This window comes from Schistocerca nitens, chromosome 5, assembly GCF_023898315.1.
Source record: "Schistocerca nitens isolate TAMUIC-IGC-003100 chromosome 5, iqSchNite1.1, whole genome shotgun sequence".
NCBI lineage: Eukaryota > Metazoa > Arthropoda > Insecta > Orthoptera > Acrididae > Schistocerca > Schistocerca nitens.
In genome coordinates this window covers 581,661,517-581,678,403 of record NC_064618.1, presented here as the reverse complement: position 1 = coordinate 581,678,403, position 16,887 = coordinate 581,661,517, and the positions used below count along the sequence as shown (strand labels likewise).

General features: G+C 37.8%; 1 protein-coding gene across 1 annotated transcript in view; it reads right to left on the bottom strand.

Moving 5' to 3' along the window:
- The window catches only part of LOC126260162 (DDB1- and CUL4-associated factor 5), a 138,361-nt gene that overhangs the window by 29,260 nt on the left and 92,214 nt on the right, over positions 1-16,887 (bottom strand). The window contains exon 8 of the mRNA XM_049957426.1: positions 3,925-4,108. Coding sequence (XP_049813383.1) covers positions 3,925-4,108 — 184 coding nt within the window. The remainder of the gene's footprint in view (positions 1-3,924; positions 4,109-16,887) is intronic.

Below are 16,887 nucleotides of genomic sequence, written 5' to 3'. Positions count from 1 at the left end.
TTAGTGTATTGATCTCTTGGTCTCCTTCTACGATTTTTACCCTCCACGCTGCCCTCCAATGCTAAATTTGTGATCCCTTGATGCCTTAAAACATGTCCTACCAACCGATCCCTTCTTCTAGTCAAGTTGTGCCACAAAATTCTCTTCTCCCCAATCCTATTCAATACCTCCTCATTAGTTATGTGATCTACCCACCTTATCTTCAGCATTCTTCTGTAGCACCACATTTCGAAAGCTTCTATTCTCTTCTTGTCCAAACTGGTTATCGTCCATGTTTCACTTCCATACATGGCTACACTCCATACAAATATTTTTAGAAACGACTTCCTGACACTTAAATCAATACTCGATGTTAACAAATTTCTCTTCTTCAGAAACGATTTCCTTGCCATTGCCAGTCTACATTTTATATCCTCTCTACTTCGACCATCATCAGTTATTTTACTCCCTAAATAGCAAAACTCCTTTACTACTTTAAGTGTCTCATTTCCTAATCTAATTCCCTCAGCATCACCCGACTTAATTCGACTACATTCCATTATCCTCGTTTTGCTTTTGTTGATATTCATCTTATATCCTCCTTTCAAGACACTGTCCATTCCGTTCAACTGCTCTTCCAAGTCCTTTGCTGTCTCTGACAGAATTACAATGTCATCGGCGAACCTCAAAGTTTTTACTTCTTCTCCATGAATTTTAATACCTACTCCGAATTTTTCTTTTGTTTCCTTTACTGCTTGCTCAATATACAGATTGAATAACATCGGGGAGAGGCTACAACCCTGTCTCACTCCTTTCCCAACCACTGCTTCCCTTTCATGCCCCTCGACTCTTATAACTGCCATCTGGTTTCTGTACAAATTGTAAATAGCCTTTCGCTCCCTGTATTTTACCCCTGCCACCTTCAGAATTTGAAAGAGAGTATTCCAGTTAACGTTGTCAAAAGCTTTCTCTAAGTCTACAAATGCTAGAAATGTAGGTTTGCCTTTTCTTAATCTTTCTTCTAAGATAAGTCGTAAGGTTAGTATTGCCTCTCGTGTTCCAACATTTCTACGGAATCCAAACTGATCTTCCCCGAGGTCCGCTTCTACCAGTTTTTCCATTCGTCTGTAAAGAATTCGCGTTAGTATTTTGCAGCTGTGACTTATTAAACTGATAGTTCGGTAATTTTCACATCTGTCAACACCTGCCTTCTTTGGGATTGGAATTATTATATTCTTCTTGAAGTCTGGGGGTATTTCGCCTGTCTCATACATCTTGCTCACCAGATGGTAGAGTTTTGTCATGACTGGCTCTCCCAAGGCCATCAGTAGTTCTAATGGAATGTGTCTACTCCCGGGGCCTTGTTTCGACTCAGGTCTTTCAGTGCTCTGTCAAACTCTTCACGCAGTATCTTATCTCCCATTTCATCTTCATCTACATCCTCTTCCATTTCCATAATATTGTCCTCAAGTACATCACCCTTGTATAAACCCTCTATATACTCCTTCCACCTTTCTGCCTTCCCTTCTTTGCTTAGAACTGGGTTGCCATCTGAGCTCTTGATATTCATACAAGTGGTTCTCTTCTCTCCAAAGGTCTCTTTAATTTTCCTGTAGGCAGTATCTATCTTACCCCTAGTGAGACAAGCCTCTACATCCTTACATTTGTCCTCTAGCCATCCCTGCTTAGCCATTTTGCACTTTCTGTCGATCTCATTTTTGAGACGTTTGTATTCCCTTTTGCCTGCTTCATTTACTGCATTTTTGTATTTTCTCCTTTCATCAATTAAATTCAATATTTCTTCTGTTACCCAAGGATTTCTATTAGCCCTCGTCTTTTTACCTACTTGATCCTCTGCTGCCTTCACTACTTCATCCCTCAGAGCTACCCATTCTTCTTCTACTGTATTTCTTTCCCCCATTCCTGTCAATTGTTCCCTTATGCTCTCCCTGAAACTCTCTACAACCTCTGGTTCTTTCAGTTTATCCAGGTCCCATCTCCTTAAATTCCCACCTTTTTGCAGTTTCTTCAGTTTCAATCTGCAGTTCATAACCAATAGATTGTGGTCAGAATCCACATCTGCCCCTGGAAATGTCTTACAATTTAAAACCTGGTTCCTAAATCTCTGTCTTACCATTATATAATCTATCTGATACCTATTAGTATCTCCAGGATTCTTCCAGGTATACAACCTTCTTTTATGATTCTTGAACCAAGTGTTAGCTATGATTAAGTTATGCTCTGTGCAAAATTCTACAAGGCGGCTTCCTCTTTCATTTCTTCCCCCCAATCCATATTCACCTACTACGTTTCCTTCTCTCCCTTTTCCTACTGACGAATTCCAGTCACCCATGACTATTAAATTTTCGTCTCCCTTCACTACCTGAATAATTTCTTTTATCTCATCATACATTTCATCAATTTCTTCATCATCTGCAGAGCTAGTTGGCATATAAACTTGTACTACTGTAGTAGGCATGGGCTTTGTGTCTATCTTGGCCACAATAATGCGTTCACTATGCTGTTTGTAGTAGCTAACCCGCACTCCTATTTTTTTATTCATTATTAAACCTACTCCTGCATTACCTCTATTTGATTTTGTATTTATAACCCTGTAATCACCTGACCAAAAGTCTTGTTCCTCCTGCCACCGAACTTCACTAATTCCCACTATATCTAACTTTAACCTATCCATTTCCCTTTTTAAATTTTCTAACCTACCTGCCCGATTAAGGGATCTGACATTCCACGCTCCGATCCGTAGATTGCCAGTTTTCTTTCTCCTGATAACGACGTCCTCTTGAGTAGTCCCCGCCCGGAGATCCGAATGGGGGACTATTTTACCTCCGGAATATTTTACCCAAGAGGACGCCATCATCATTTAATCATACAGTAAAGCTGCATGTAAAGCTGCATGTCCTCGGGAAAAATTACGGCTGTAGTTTCCCCTTGCTTTCAGCCGTTCGCAGTACCAGCACAGCAAGGCCGTTTTGGTTAATGTTACAAGGCCAGATCAGTCAATCATCCAGACTGTTGCCCCTGCAACTACTGAAAAGACTGCTGCCCCTCTTCAGGAACCACATGTTTGTCTGGCCTCTCAACAGATACCCCTCCGTTGTGGTTGCACCTACGGTACGGCCATCTGTATCGCTGAGGCACGCAAGCCTCCCCACCAACGGCAAGGTCCATGGTTCATGGGGGAAGAACAGGTAACTACAGGTCCTGTATGGTTTTCAGGGGAATCTTATACCATTCTTCCTGCAAAATAGTGGCAACTTCAGGTACAGATGATGGAGGTGGATAGCAATCATGCACCCTTTCTTCGAAAGTAGATTACAAAGGCTCAGTAATATTGAGATTTGGTGACGATAGTGAACAGGTGAGATTTACCAATTAATCCTCTTGCCTTCAAAACCAGTCCTGGGTAATGCGAGCTGTGACCAGGGTCCCTGTTATCATGGAGCACAACATCATCATGGGGGAATAAACACTGTACAATGAAATGGATCTAACTAGCCAAAATGGCCACATAGTCTTTGACGGTAATGCATCTTTGCAGAGTAACCATGGGCCCTATCGAATACCATGTTATCGCTGCCCAAACCATCACTGAATCCCTGCATGTTTAAATCTTGGAATGTGAACAGGGCCAGAAGTTGGAAACTGAGTGAAACAAGATTTATCCAACCAAATGACTTTCTTCCCTTGCTCCAAAGCCACCCTACAAAAGCTCAGCAAAATGTGGTACTCCTGTTCTCTCAGATTCCAAGTGAAACAAATGTCCCCCTCTCTGTTTCTGAGGTAAGTGTTACTCAGCAACATGACGCATAATTTCATTTCAAACTTTTTTTCCATTCTTGACTGGTTACATGAGCCTTTTGCTTGGCAACAAACACAAAATATATACAGTGGTGAATATAATTTCATAAGAAACTTATTTCATACCTGTAAATGCAGATTCAGAATCAGATTGAGAGGATGCAACTGCATAGGCAGTAGTAGACACATCGGAACTGTGAATGTCATCAGAGATCCATCCTTCAATTTCACGTTGCACAAGTGAGTCAAAGAATGCCATCATCCGTGGATCTTCTTTTGTTGACTGATGACTGTAGTCGTGAGTCATAAACTGCATGTAAATGAATACAAGTTCTCGGATAAATACTGAACAAGTACAACTACTACTACCACTACTACTACCACTACTACTACTACTACTAGTATTAAATAGTGTATCTTACTCTACATGATGATTTAAAATTCAAATGTGTGAATAAAACAAGAGTAAAGCACACTGCTCCCAATAATTATGTATTACACCACTGATTCCTACTTAGTAGCCTATGGTATCAAAATAATAATACTCAGTGCACAAAAATAACACAAATTTCTGACTTCCACAAATGCATTAATGAATTTAAAAAGTGTCAATTCCACATTCGAGTTTTAAACAGAACATTCGTGCCAACATACCAAGTCATGAAAAATATGACAGAACCTGACAGGTTCTGACTGACTCCCATACATAAAACAAAGGTAGTTTTATCAAAACCATTCAAATGTGTAAAGTCAATAACTGTCCCTATTACCTTACTGCACCGGCTCCACTACTTCATAGCATCTCACAGTCTATACTCTGAAAACACTGTCAAGTCTGTATGGTACAGTACAACTTTCATTTCATCACATACTAATGTTTTTTGCTATGTGGCAGAATGACGGTTTATACGCTGCTGTTGGAGGTGCAATTACAACTATTACTACTTCAGTCTCTATGAAAGAAACATATACAGTGGTAATAATATTAGTTCATTTTGCACTAAAGATCACATTGGAACTTAGAAGGTGTTTGAAGAAATTCTCTTATATTCTTCTACAAGTCAAACAAGTCTAAGGCAATGTACCCTGTTTTTGTTGGTGTCACATGAGGTTCCTTATATCGAACCTGATATTGATTCCACCCACTGAAGAATTACTCCAGTATAAGTTGAACAAATAATTTCTAAGAAAACTCTAGAGATAATACACAGCCTGCTTATGACGCAAAACGTTCTCTCCACAAATATTAGAGATGCATTCCATATTCCCAAAAACTGCTACTTCCAACATCTGCATGATATTACTGACTCAGTGGGGACTTCTTAGTCATATAGTCAAAGTCTACTACATTTTAAGTTTCTGTGAAGTGCATAATTTTGCACTTCTCTTCATTAACAGTTAGGTGCCGGCTTACGCAAATCTTGTCCTGATCCAAATGGATGAGAGAAAAATGTTTAATGGCTAATAATTTCACATAGATTACTGCATCATCTATGACTCCAAGACTGCAAATATCCACTCATTCATTAATACAAAGTGAATAGGGAAAACTCAACCAAACTTCCCTTGATCAGATGAAATATCACTACTGTGATTGTGTACGACCCCTTCTCCAGGACATGAGACATAATCTGCTTGTCAAACCATTTTCAGTCCCGTCACAAGGGTCAGTTTCTCTGCTTTTCTAAGCATTTTCTGAAGCAGATGTCCATGCAATACAGAACTGGAAGGCTTGAGGGATCAAACATACTGTGTTCCCACATGACTGCCAGTCCGCACCCATCTCCTAACAATAATTTGAGTAGCAAATCTTTTGGGTTTCACATGACTGGCATTTTCAGAAACAACATGGGTTGCAGATAGGTCACTAGTTTTCAACTCAGTAATATCTTAGAATTCTTCTACAAAAACAAATAAAACACATCAGCTTTCTGTGGGAAATTTTCTTACATCTTCTTCTTCTTCTTCTTCTTCTTCCAGCCTTCTTTTTAAAGTAAGTGCGACATGTCCTCTTGTTAATTAATCTACGGTACATTGCTGTTAAAATTACTGTAAATGTACAAGCAAATACATGGGCATCATCACACTATAAGGTGTAGTTGAATTTAAGCAATTTTAGTTACTTTTCAATACTGGCTTAGCTGATATTGTATCATTCATCTTTGCAATCGCACTGCAATTAAACAGGTTTTATATCCTCTGGTTTTTTTAACAAAGAAAGCTTCCACTTTATTTTAGGCATAAGTTCACAGCATTTTATAAGAATAAACAGAGCTACAATACAAAAGCTGATTTTGACCCAATTTTCTTGTATTTGTCTAACAAATGATGGCAGGAAACTCTGAATTGCCACCTTGCACCCAGAGGCAGGGTTGACTTGTATGAACACAGTGTTGTCACATGACATTTTGCTTCTGAACACTTGTTCATTTCAATACACTCAGGAATTGTGGAACACCTGTCTGGTAAAGACACTTTACCACTAGCCCAATTTATTTTGCTGCTGTTACACCCATGAGTTCCTAGCAACCATACAAGCCTTGGTTTTCTGAGCCAATCAAGGTCTGAGTGAAGTTTGGCTAATGCTGATTTCCTGTGTTTCTGCAGGAGTGTGTAGTGTTCATGCTTCAATACACATGTGCTTACTGGTCACCATTTCCTCAATATAAATGTCATCACACTCATATCTTACATTATACATGTCTGCAGTGTGGAAACGTCTACGGAATTACTTGTGAACCCCAAAAGATTGCAGTCTTGGTGCCACTATGAAATATCAGTTTATTATTTCTGAGATAAAGCATTTTGCTTTTCTTACATACTTTGTCATCAATGCATCTCATAAATCTTGGCAGGAAATGTGGCAGGAGCTCATTTTGCCCACAACTGAGATTATCAATGTCTATTACCCTGTGAGCTCACACTGTCAGTCCACATAGGCATCTGAATGATTGTTTTGGTTTCCAGAAGACTTAATGTACTAGGTTGCCTCTTGTGGTTCTAAACACTTACACATTCAGAAAAAGAACTGTACCATTATTTTCTGTCTCCAGTAGGTGTACATTTTTATGTCAACTGTTGCAGTACCAAAGAAACTTGCCACTTCCTCATAGGCCCAAATGATGAATGGGTCACCCACATATTTAATGAAAAAAAGATAGCATCAGTATGGAATTTAACGCTGATTGTTACAAGGCCTCCATGAACATGTCAGTTTTTCCTTTCACAAGCTCATCTGTTATTACAGGTGAAAATGGAGAATGGAGAATGGAGAATGGAGGAACCACCGTCATTCCATCTACATGTTCATGCAATATCTGACCTGCTAACTACACACAGCTTGTATTGGGACACCCTCCTATAGCTTTACTTACAACTACTAGTAGTAGTTGGTACCAGTAATATTTTTCAAATTTTGGACAGGTCAATACTATCTCAGCTGATTTTTTTTTTCCGAAAAATTTCATATAATTTTACACACAATACATTATATTTCAAGCTAAAATTTATGACCAGGAATTATTATTTTGGATGTTATAATTGATAGATACTAGTTCTGAATGTACAGTTAGAATTGTTTTTTTTTTTAAGAAACATTTGAAATTATGAGTTATTTGGCACACTTAAAATTTCTATTAATAATTGCACAATCTAGTACTGTTTATTATGTTTATTTCTGAATTCATTTATGAAACAATATTTGAAACTAATATAAATTCAGTTGTCAAGAAATATTGTAAACCGTTTGGAATATTGTTATTACAGCAGAGTGAATCATGAATCAGATGTGATTGGATGTATTTTTGTATTTTGGGTGAACAATATAATTTTGGCTTAGTTAACATGAAAATTTCAAAAGATTGTGAGATATACTAAAATGTGACAAAATAAATTAATGTAAAAACAAAAATTCTGCAACAACAATCTTCAAAATTATTTAGATGAATTCAACCATGAAGACCTAAAATGTGAGAATTTCAGCTTCAAGAATCAGATGCCTACACAAGAAGAACTGGATCCAATTCTACAAGAAAAGATAAATAAATTAAAAAGTTAATTCTAATCTTACTCCTCTGAATCTTCAGAAAAGACTTTACTTATTGCATTAGGAAGGAGGGGGGAAATTACAAGTGGAGGCTCATCGCGGACTAACTGAGTAATAATGAAGTTTTGTCTGTTGCAGAAAGTGCTTTATCTTGTTAATTTTTGAAACTTATGCACGAACAAATTTTTGATCACATGGAGCAAACATCTGAAGGCTGCCCAACAAAGCAAATCATGACAACAGTGACAATGTACTACCAATAATGATGGACGAAATGGCTCTGAGCACTATGGGACTTAACTTCTGAGGTCATCAGTCTCCTAGAACTTAGAACTACTTAAACCTAACTAACCTAAGGACATCACACACATCCATGCCCGAGGCAGGATTCAAACCTGCGACCGTAGCGGTCACGCGATTCCAGACTAGCGCCTAGAACCGCTCAGCCACCCCGGCCGGCAATGACGGACCAGTTCGAAAGAAAGTGACGAGGACTTTACAACTACATCCAAGGAAATCAAAAAGGAAAGATAAGTACAAACTATTTGTGATCTTAATTTGTTTGAGGACTCATGTTGTTGTTGTTGTTGCTGTTGTTGTGGTGGTCTTCAGTCCTGAGACTCGTTTGATGCAGCGCTCCAGGCTACTCTATCCTGTGCAAGCTGCTTCATCTCCCAGTACCTACTGCAACTTACATCCTTCTGAATCTGCTTGGTGTATTCATCTCTTGGTCTCCCTCTACAATTTTTACCCTCCACACTACCCTCCAATACTAAATTGGTGATCCCTTGATGCCTCAGAACATGTCCTACCAACCGATCCCTTCTAGTCAAGTTGTGCCACAAACTCCTCTTCTCCCCAATACTATTCAATATCTCCTCATTTGTTATGTGATCTACCCATCAAATCTTCAGCATTCTTCTGTAGCACCACATTTTGAAAGCTTCTATTCTCTTCTTGTCCAAACTATTTATCGTGCATGTTTCACTTCCATACATGGCTACACTCCATACAAATACTTTCAGAAACGACTTCCTGACACTTAAATCAATACTCGATGTTAACAAATTTCTCTTCTTCAGAAACGATTTCCTTGCCATTGCCAGTCTACATTTTATATCCTCTCTACTTCGACCATCATCAGTTATTTTACTCCCTAAATAGCAAAACTCCTTTACTACTTTAAGTGTCTCATTTCCTAATCTAATTCCCTCAGCATCACCCGACTTAATTCGACTACATTCCATTATCCTCGTTTTGCTTTTGTTGATATTCATCTTATATCCTCCTTTCAAGACACTGTCCATTCCGTTCAACTGCTCTTCCAAGTCCTTTGCTGTCTCTGACAGAATTACAATGTCATCGGCGAACCTCAAAGTTTTTACTTCTTCTCCATGAATTTTAATACCTACTCCGAATTTTTCTTTTGTTTCCTTTACTGCTTGCTCAATATACAGATTGAATAACATCGGGGAGAGGCTACAACCCTGTCTCACTCCTTTCCCAACCACTGCTTCCCTTTCATGCCCCTCGACTCTTATAACTGCCATCTGGTTTCTGTACAAATTGTAAATAGCCTTTCGCTCCCTGTATTTTACCCCTGCCACCTTCAGAATTTGAAAGAGAGTATTCCACTCAACACTGTCAAAAGCTTTCTCTAAGTCCACAAATGCTAGAAATGAAGGTTCGCCTTTCCTTAATCTATCTTCTAAGATAAGTCGTAGGGTCAGTATTGCCTCACGTGTTCCAATATTTCTACGGAATCCCAACTGATCTTCCCCGAGGTCGGTTTCTACGAGTTTTTCCATTCGTCTGTAAAGAATTCGCGTTATTATTTTGCAGCTGTGACTTATTATACTGATAGTTTGACAATTTTCACATCTGTCAACACCTGCTTTCTTTGGGATTGGAATTATTATATTATTCTTGAAGTCTGGGGGTATTTGGCCTGTCTCATACATCTTGCTCACCAGACTGTAGAGTTTTGTCAGGACTGGCTCTCCCAAGGCTGTCGGTAGTTCTAATGGAATGTTGTCTAATCCCAGGGTCTTGTTTTGACTAGGGACTTCAGTGCTCTGTCAAACTCTTCACACAGTATCATATCTCCCATTTCATCTTCCTCTACATTCTCTTCCATTTCCATAATATTGTCCGCATGTACATCACCCTTGTATAGACCCTCTATATACTCCTACTACCTTTCTGCTTTCCCTTCTTTGCTTAGAACTGGGTTTCCATCTATGCTCTTGATATTCATGCAAGTGGTTCACTTTTCTCCAAAGGTCTCTCTAATTTTCCTGTAGGCAGTATCTATCTTACCCCTAGTGAGATAAGCCTCTACATCCTTACATTTATCCTCTAGCCATCCCTGCTTAGCCATTTTGCACTTCCTGTTGATCTCATTTTTGAGACGTTTGTATTCCTTTTCACCTGCTTCATTTACTGCATTTTTATATTTTCTCCTTTGATCAATTAAACTCAATATTTCTTCTGTTACACAAGGATTTCTAATAGCCCTCGTCTTTTTACCTACTTGATCCTCTGCTGCCTTCACTACTTCATCCCTCAAAGCTACCCATTCATCTTCTACTGTACTTCCTTCCCCCATTCCTGTCATTTGTTCCCCTATGCTCTCCCTGAAACTCTGTACAACCTCTGGTTTAGTCAGTTTATCCAGGTCCCATCCCCTTAAAATTCCCACCTTTTTGCAGTTTCTTCAGTTTTAATCTGCAGCTCATAACTAACACATTGTGGTCAGAGTCCACATCTGCCCCTGGAAATGTCTTACAATTTAAAACCTGGTTCCTAAATCTCTGTCTTACCATTATAGAATCTATCTGATATCTTCTAGTATCTCCAGGCTTCTTCCATGTATAAAACCTTATTTCATGATTCTTGAACCAAGTGTTAGCTATGATTAAGTTTTGCTCTGTGCAAAATTCTACCAGGCAGCTTCCTTTTTCATTTCTTCCCCCCAATCCATATTCACCTACTACATTTCCTTCTCTCCCTTTTCCTACTATCGAATTCCAGTCACCCATGACTATTAAATTTTCGTCTCCCTTCACTATCTGAATCACTTCTTTTATCTCATCATACATTTCATCAATTTCTTCATCATCTGCAGAGCTAGTTGGCATGTAAACTTGTTACAAAATGAATAGGGACAAAAGCAAAAGTGAGGTACAAATGAAAGCTGCAGGACCTAGTCAGGGCATGTTTGAGCCACAACATAATAGTTGAACAGAAGGCCGTAGTGGATAAAACTTATCACAATATCAGCATTTTAAACCAAAAAAATTAAAAACAGAAACAATATGCAAACTAATGTAACTGGTTTAGTTCAAAAAATTTCAGCAGTTCAGGAAATATGCATTCACAAATATCTTTGTGCAAACAATGGTAATGCGTGATACAACACGCAAAAGTTTTCCATCACATAATTTACAGCCAGTGGATTTTCTGCACCACTGCAGATATAGTTTTGTGTCAGGCATGAAGGACAATCAAAAAATTAAATCTGTTAAAAGATTTCTTGAAGGTGAAACTCTGTCATGAGTAAACTTAAATTTCAGTCAATGGGAAAAATAAAATATCAGAGCTTGAAAAAAAAATTTAAATAAATTTTGGTAGGAAGATGAATGGGAAAGAATCAAAAGTGAATTTTTGAATGGCCCTAATTATAAGAACAGGGATAACACTTTGAAGGAGTTTTGTAAGAACTAACTTAAAAAATTTGCATATCTTGACAAACCATTTGATGAAATGATCTTGATTGATGCACTTAAAAGGGGATTACCAGAAAGATTGCAGTTGCATTTAGTACACGGACCTGATGATTATCTTGAACAATTTTTACGATATGTTGACAGGCTGCATAGAGCAGTAGAAAGAAGTATGTACTGTAATAATCGGAATGATAGAAATCACAACGGGAGTAACCACAGAAACAGAGATAATGGTAACTTCTGTAAGAATCAAAGTGTCAGTAGAGAGAGAAATACAGAACACCAGCAGGGTAGGATAAATGGGGATAACCATGGGCACTTTAATAGAAGAAACGATCATAGAAGTAAATACTCGGGAAATGGCAGTTTGCCTCAATGAAGGTCCACATTTTTGGGCAAGGAAACATAACAAGCACAGGCCCAAGTTAACAGTGTTAATGATATGTCACATGTATCTGAAACTGAACAGAAGGAATATCATATTTCTTATTCATGTTTTGATCAAACGTCTTGGGATATTGTGTATAATTATGGCAATGTAAGTGCCAATCACAAACAGAATGTGAGAGTGGTGAGAATTTTGATGTAGCCATGTACTAATGATTTCTTCTCTTGCACAGAAAATAGTGTTATTGATGTATGTAAATCAGGTGATGACTGTATTGATCTAAACTAGGTGGTATTTTTGATGTAGATGTGAATGAGGGCTTTGAAGTAAGTGAGACTGGTAAGTCTGAGACTGGTGGCTTAACGTACATGAATGTAGGTGAAGTAAGTGACTTTCCAAGAATGATTGCCTATCGAAGTGTCGGGGTCCAAACGATACATATTGAACATGCAATCGTAAATCGATCATGCGACTCTGGTGGCGGGCGTTGTGATCAGTTATTTGTGATCGTCATTTTTATCTGTTTCCCGTCGTTCCCTTAGTTGCTCTAAGTTACATACCTCCGCAAATTATTTGTGAATTGCTAGGGAATCCCAGACGATTTATGTGGTTAGTGAGTGGTATGTCTGGTGCTCTGACGTTTCTTCGGCGGTTTCTCTCACATGGAAAAATCTAATTCCATTTTTATCCAGCGTACAAAATTGATCAACTCTTTGTCGCAAATATGGAGTACTACCGGATGAGGAAGGAAGGGACTGTGTACACTGTGGTGGAGCGAAGTGTGTAAAACTTCGTAGGAACAGTTTCGATGCTGAAAGCGTTTACAATTTCATTGTGGACATTGCGGAAAACGAACGAGTATCAGGAAGAATACATGGTTCGACTTCCAAATTATCCATCCAGACCACCGTAATAGAATTTCACATGATTCCATCACCGACGACGAGTAAGGTAGGTCGTCTCCTTTGCAATTACAAGTATTTTTGTAACGCTCTTCTTTTGTCGTTGCTGTAGCGACCACCATAAACATACTCATGACGCCCGTCACCAGAGTCGTGTGATCGATTTACGATCGCACGTTCGATATGTATCGTTTGGACCCCGCCACTTTGATAGGCAATCATTCTTGGAAATTACCCATGTTTTGATCAAAAGTTTTGGGATACTGTGTTTAATTATGGCAATGTAAGTGCTAATCACAAACAGAATGTGAGAGTAGTGAGAATTTTGATGTAGCCACATACTAATGATTTCTTCTCTTGCACGGAAAACAGTGTTATTGATGTATGTAAATCAGGTGATGACTGTATTGGATCTGAACTAGGTGGTATTTTTTATGTAGATGTGAATGAGGGCTTTGAAGTAAGTGAGAATGGTAAGTCTGAGACTGGTGGCTTAACATAAATGAATGTAGGTGAAGTAAGTGACTTTGATGGAGATGAGACTTGTATTGTCAGTGACACCATTGTTGAAATAATTTTGGAGGAATATGATGATGATGATGATGATGATGATGATGATGATGATGAATATTGGTTTTCTGTGGAGTTTAAGAATGATGAAGTTTCAGAGGTATTTGTGAGTGATGTTGACAATACAGGTAAGGTAAGTGACGTATGTGATGTAAGTGAGGGTCATGGAATACCAGTCCAGCTAAAACAGTTTTTCGTTAATATCATGCTGAAGAATGATCAAAACAGTAAAGGTGAGATATCTGTGAGCCTGGATAACGAAGGTGAAAGCTTTTTAAAGTTTTTTTGGGACCAGATTGATAACAACATAGATAAATGTGCATTCTGGGATAAGTTAGCTGTGGTTAGTCAGAATTTGTATCCCAATTGGCAGTATGAAGTGAAAGAGGATCTAAGCAGGAAATATAATTTTGACAGTAATGTGTTTTGTGTTACTTCTGTGACATGTACTGTTATTTGTGCCATGGATTTCATTGTGTTCAATCTTTACCTGACAACATGAGTAATCAAAGTAGTGTTATGACACCTGTAAAGTTGATAAAACCTCTTTAAGACAGTGTAGATACAGCATTTGATGAAGTTGAAAGTGATCTTTTAAATGAAGTGTCTGTTAACAGAGAGGATGATTCAGATTTTGGGTGTCCTTACATTAAAAGTATCAGTGGGAAGATAACTGATTGATTGATACAGGTAGCCAGACTTGTACATCTGAACAATTTAGGGACACGATCAAGTATAGTGGAAATGCACATTGTAGGTGTAAAGATTAGAGGAGCTACAGGTAAGCAAAGCAAATCAGTAAAAACTCACAAACTGTTTACTTTTACTACAGAAGACGAAGACATTTGAATATGGATGCATAGTGATCCCTAGTCTGGAAGAAAATATACACTACGTTTGCAAGTTCATACAACTACAAAATTCTGTTTTGTAATAGATTTGTGCTTTAGAATTTGATACATATATGTCATGTGACTAAATGGGTAGATCCTTTTACAATTTTCAAATGGGACAATGCCATTAAATATCCAGTAATAAATTTCTTTATCTTAGAATGCCATTAGTGTTTAATACTATTATTATTCCTGTGTACTCTGCAGAGAATAAATAAATTTAATTGTCCAGAATGAGATTTCCACTCTGCAGAAGAGTGTGCAGTAATATGAAACTTCCCAGCAGATTAAAACTGCGTGCCGGACCGAGACCCGAACTCGGAACCTATGCCTTTTGTGGGCAAGTGCTCTACCAGGAGCACTAGTTCTGCAAAGTTCACAGGAGAGCTTCTGTGAAGTTTGGAAAGTAGGAGACGAGGTGCTGGCAGATGTGAAGCTGTGAGGATGGGGCGTGAGTCATGCGTGGGTATCTCAGATGGTAGAGCACCTGCCCGTGAAAGGCAAAGGTCGGGCACGCAGTTTTAATCTGGCAGGAAGTTTCGAATTTAATTGTCATGAACTCTTTTGAGTGTAGTGGTAAATTGAGTGAAGACTCATTTTATTCACATGTACTGTAAATATTAGGAATAGCATCTTAAAGTTTCATATGTGAAGACATTTTAATCCATTCTGAAGTGAACCATGTATACTTATTTTTTCAATATAGATAGGCAAAGCATATGCCGTTGGATGTGAGGGAGGTATTGAACAGCATACTTAGTACACAAAACAATGTTTCAGGATTCAGTGAGAAAGCTAGATGGGAAGTTACTTATCCGTTGGAGTGTGTGATGGGAAATCTAGTGAGAAAACTGAAAGATGTGTGTGGATCCACTCCCAAACTCCTGTATGGCTGCACCATTGTTGGTCCAGTCAACTTTCAAGAGATCATAGGTGCTGTATAATGTACTCAAGCGTCTGTCAGCTGTATCAATTTTGTGAGTGAAATCTGTAAATTGTTAGCTAAGAAATTATCCTATATGAAGAATTCATGGAACTATTTGTTTAGAAAGGTAGTCACTGCTATGGATAGTGTTAGTCCACATAAATGAATGTTTTTTTCAAGTGGGGGTTTAAGTTCCCAATATATTATGTAACTTTAAATCTTATTTGACTTGGGTATAATGCTGTGGAAGGTTGATGTTCTATGACTGATGATTTGTTATGTTCAACACAGAAATGTGAAAAGTTAAGAAGTTCAGGAGTGTGTTCTATGAACCATGTTGTAAATAAGGATCAGAATCTGATAAAATTAGGCACCGTTAGGTTAGCAGTCATACATTTCAATGAATTTTCTTATCTCAACACTCAGAATGTATTATTTATCAATTGTAAATGAATCTTCCAGGTTTCTATGTACATAAGTTAGTTTGTATGAACAATTAGCAAATAGTGTGGGAGACATTTGCCTTTGTGATCATAAATTATGGAACTGTAGAACAAGATGTAATTTCTAATTTCACACACTGATTTTGGTCCTCATGCTATGCAAACTCATGTTTATTAACTCTGTTTTGTGTGTGTGTGTGTGTGTGTGTGTGTGTGTGTGTGTGTGTGTGTGTGTGTGTATTCAAGAAGTGTGTGCAACTATTGATTGAAACATTTCTGCTGGTGTGTACCCAGTGTGGTTTGGATTCATGGGTCAGTTCCCACATCATAAGCATAGGCCCTAATATTTTTTCATTGTTTTCTCCTTTCATGAGTCAACATATTCTTAAACACATGTGGCTGATTGATTTTGTGCAATGCTCCCACTTGTGATTGAGTATGTTGTTCTGGTCTGTGCCCATTGTCATGAGTTTTTCCAGTCAGCTCACTTGTCATACACTTAGACTCTGAATGTTTATTTTCTCTTTTTTGATGATCTTGGAGGAGTGACTTTATAATTTCTGCTTGCAATTTGTAGTTCTAATAATTTACATTGTCTCTGCACTTATTTCTATAGTTCACTGTTGTAAATTGTAGTTTTGACTGTATCATCTGTCTTCTGACAGAATGTTCCACAGATCTGCCCTGTCATATACATACAGATTATGATTTGTACATTAGATTATTTTCCTTATGTTTTCTGTAATATGTTATGTATCAGATACTTCTATACATCTGTATTCTATCTTTTGGCATCATTTTGTATTCCATTTGGCAAACCTTACAGGAGGTCACAAAATATTGTAAACACATTGTTCTATATTATGTGAGGGGGATATTGTAACATGACATTCTCCACCAGCATTACTTTTCCTAAACAGCAGTTGTCAAAACCAGTAATATTTTTTGTATTTTGACAAGTCAGCTTTTTTTTAATTTCATATAATTTTATACACAATACATTATTTTCAAGCTAAAATTTTTGAATGGGGATTATTATTTTGAATGTTGTAATTGATAAATACTATATATTATTAATAATGCAATCTAGTACTGTTTATTATGTTTATTTCTGGATTCATTTATGAAATAGTAATCAAAATTAATAGAAATTCATTTGTCAAGAAAAACTGTAAACCCTTTGTAATATTGTTTT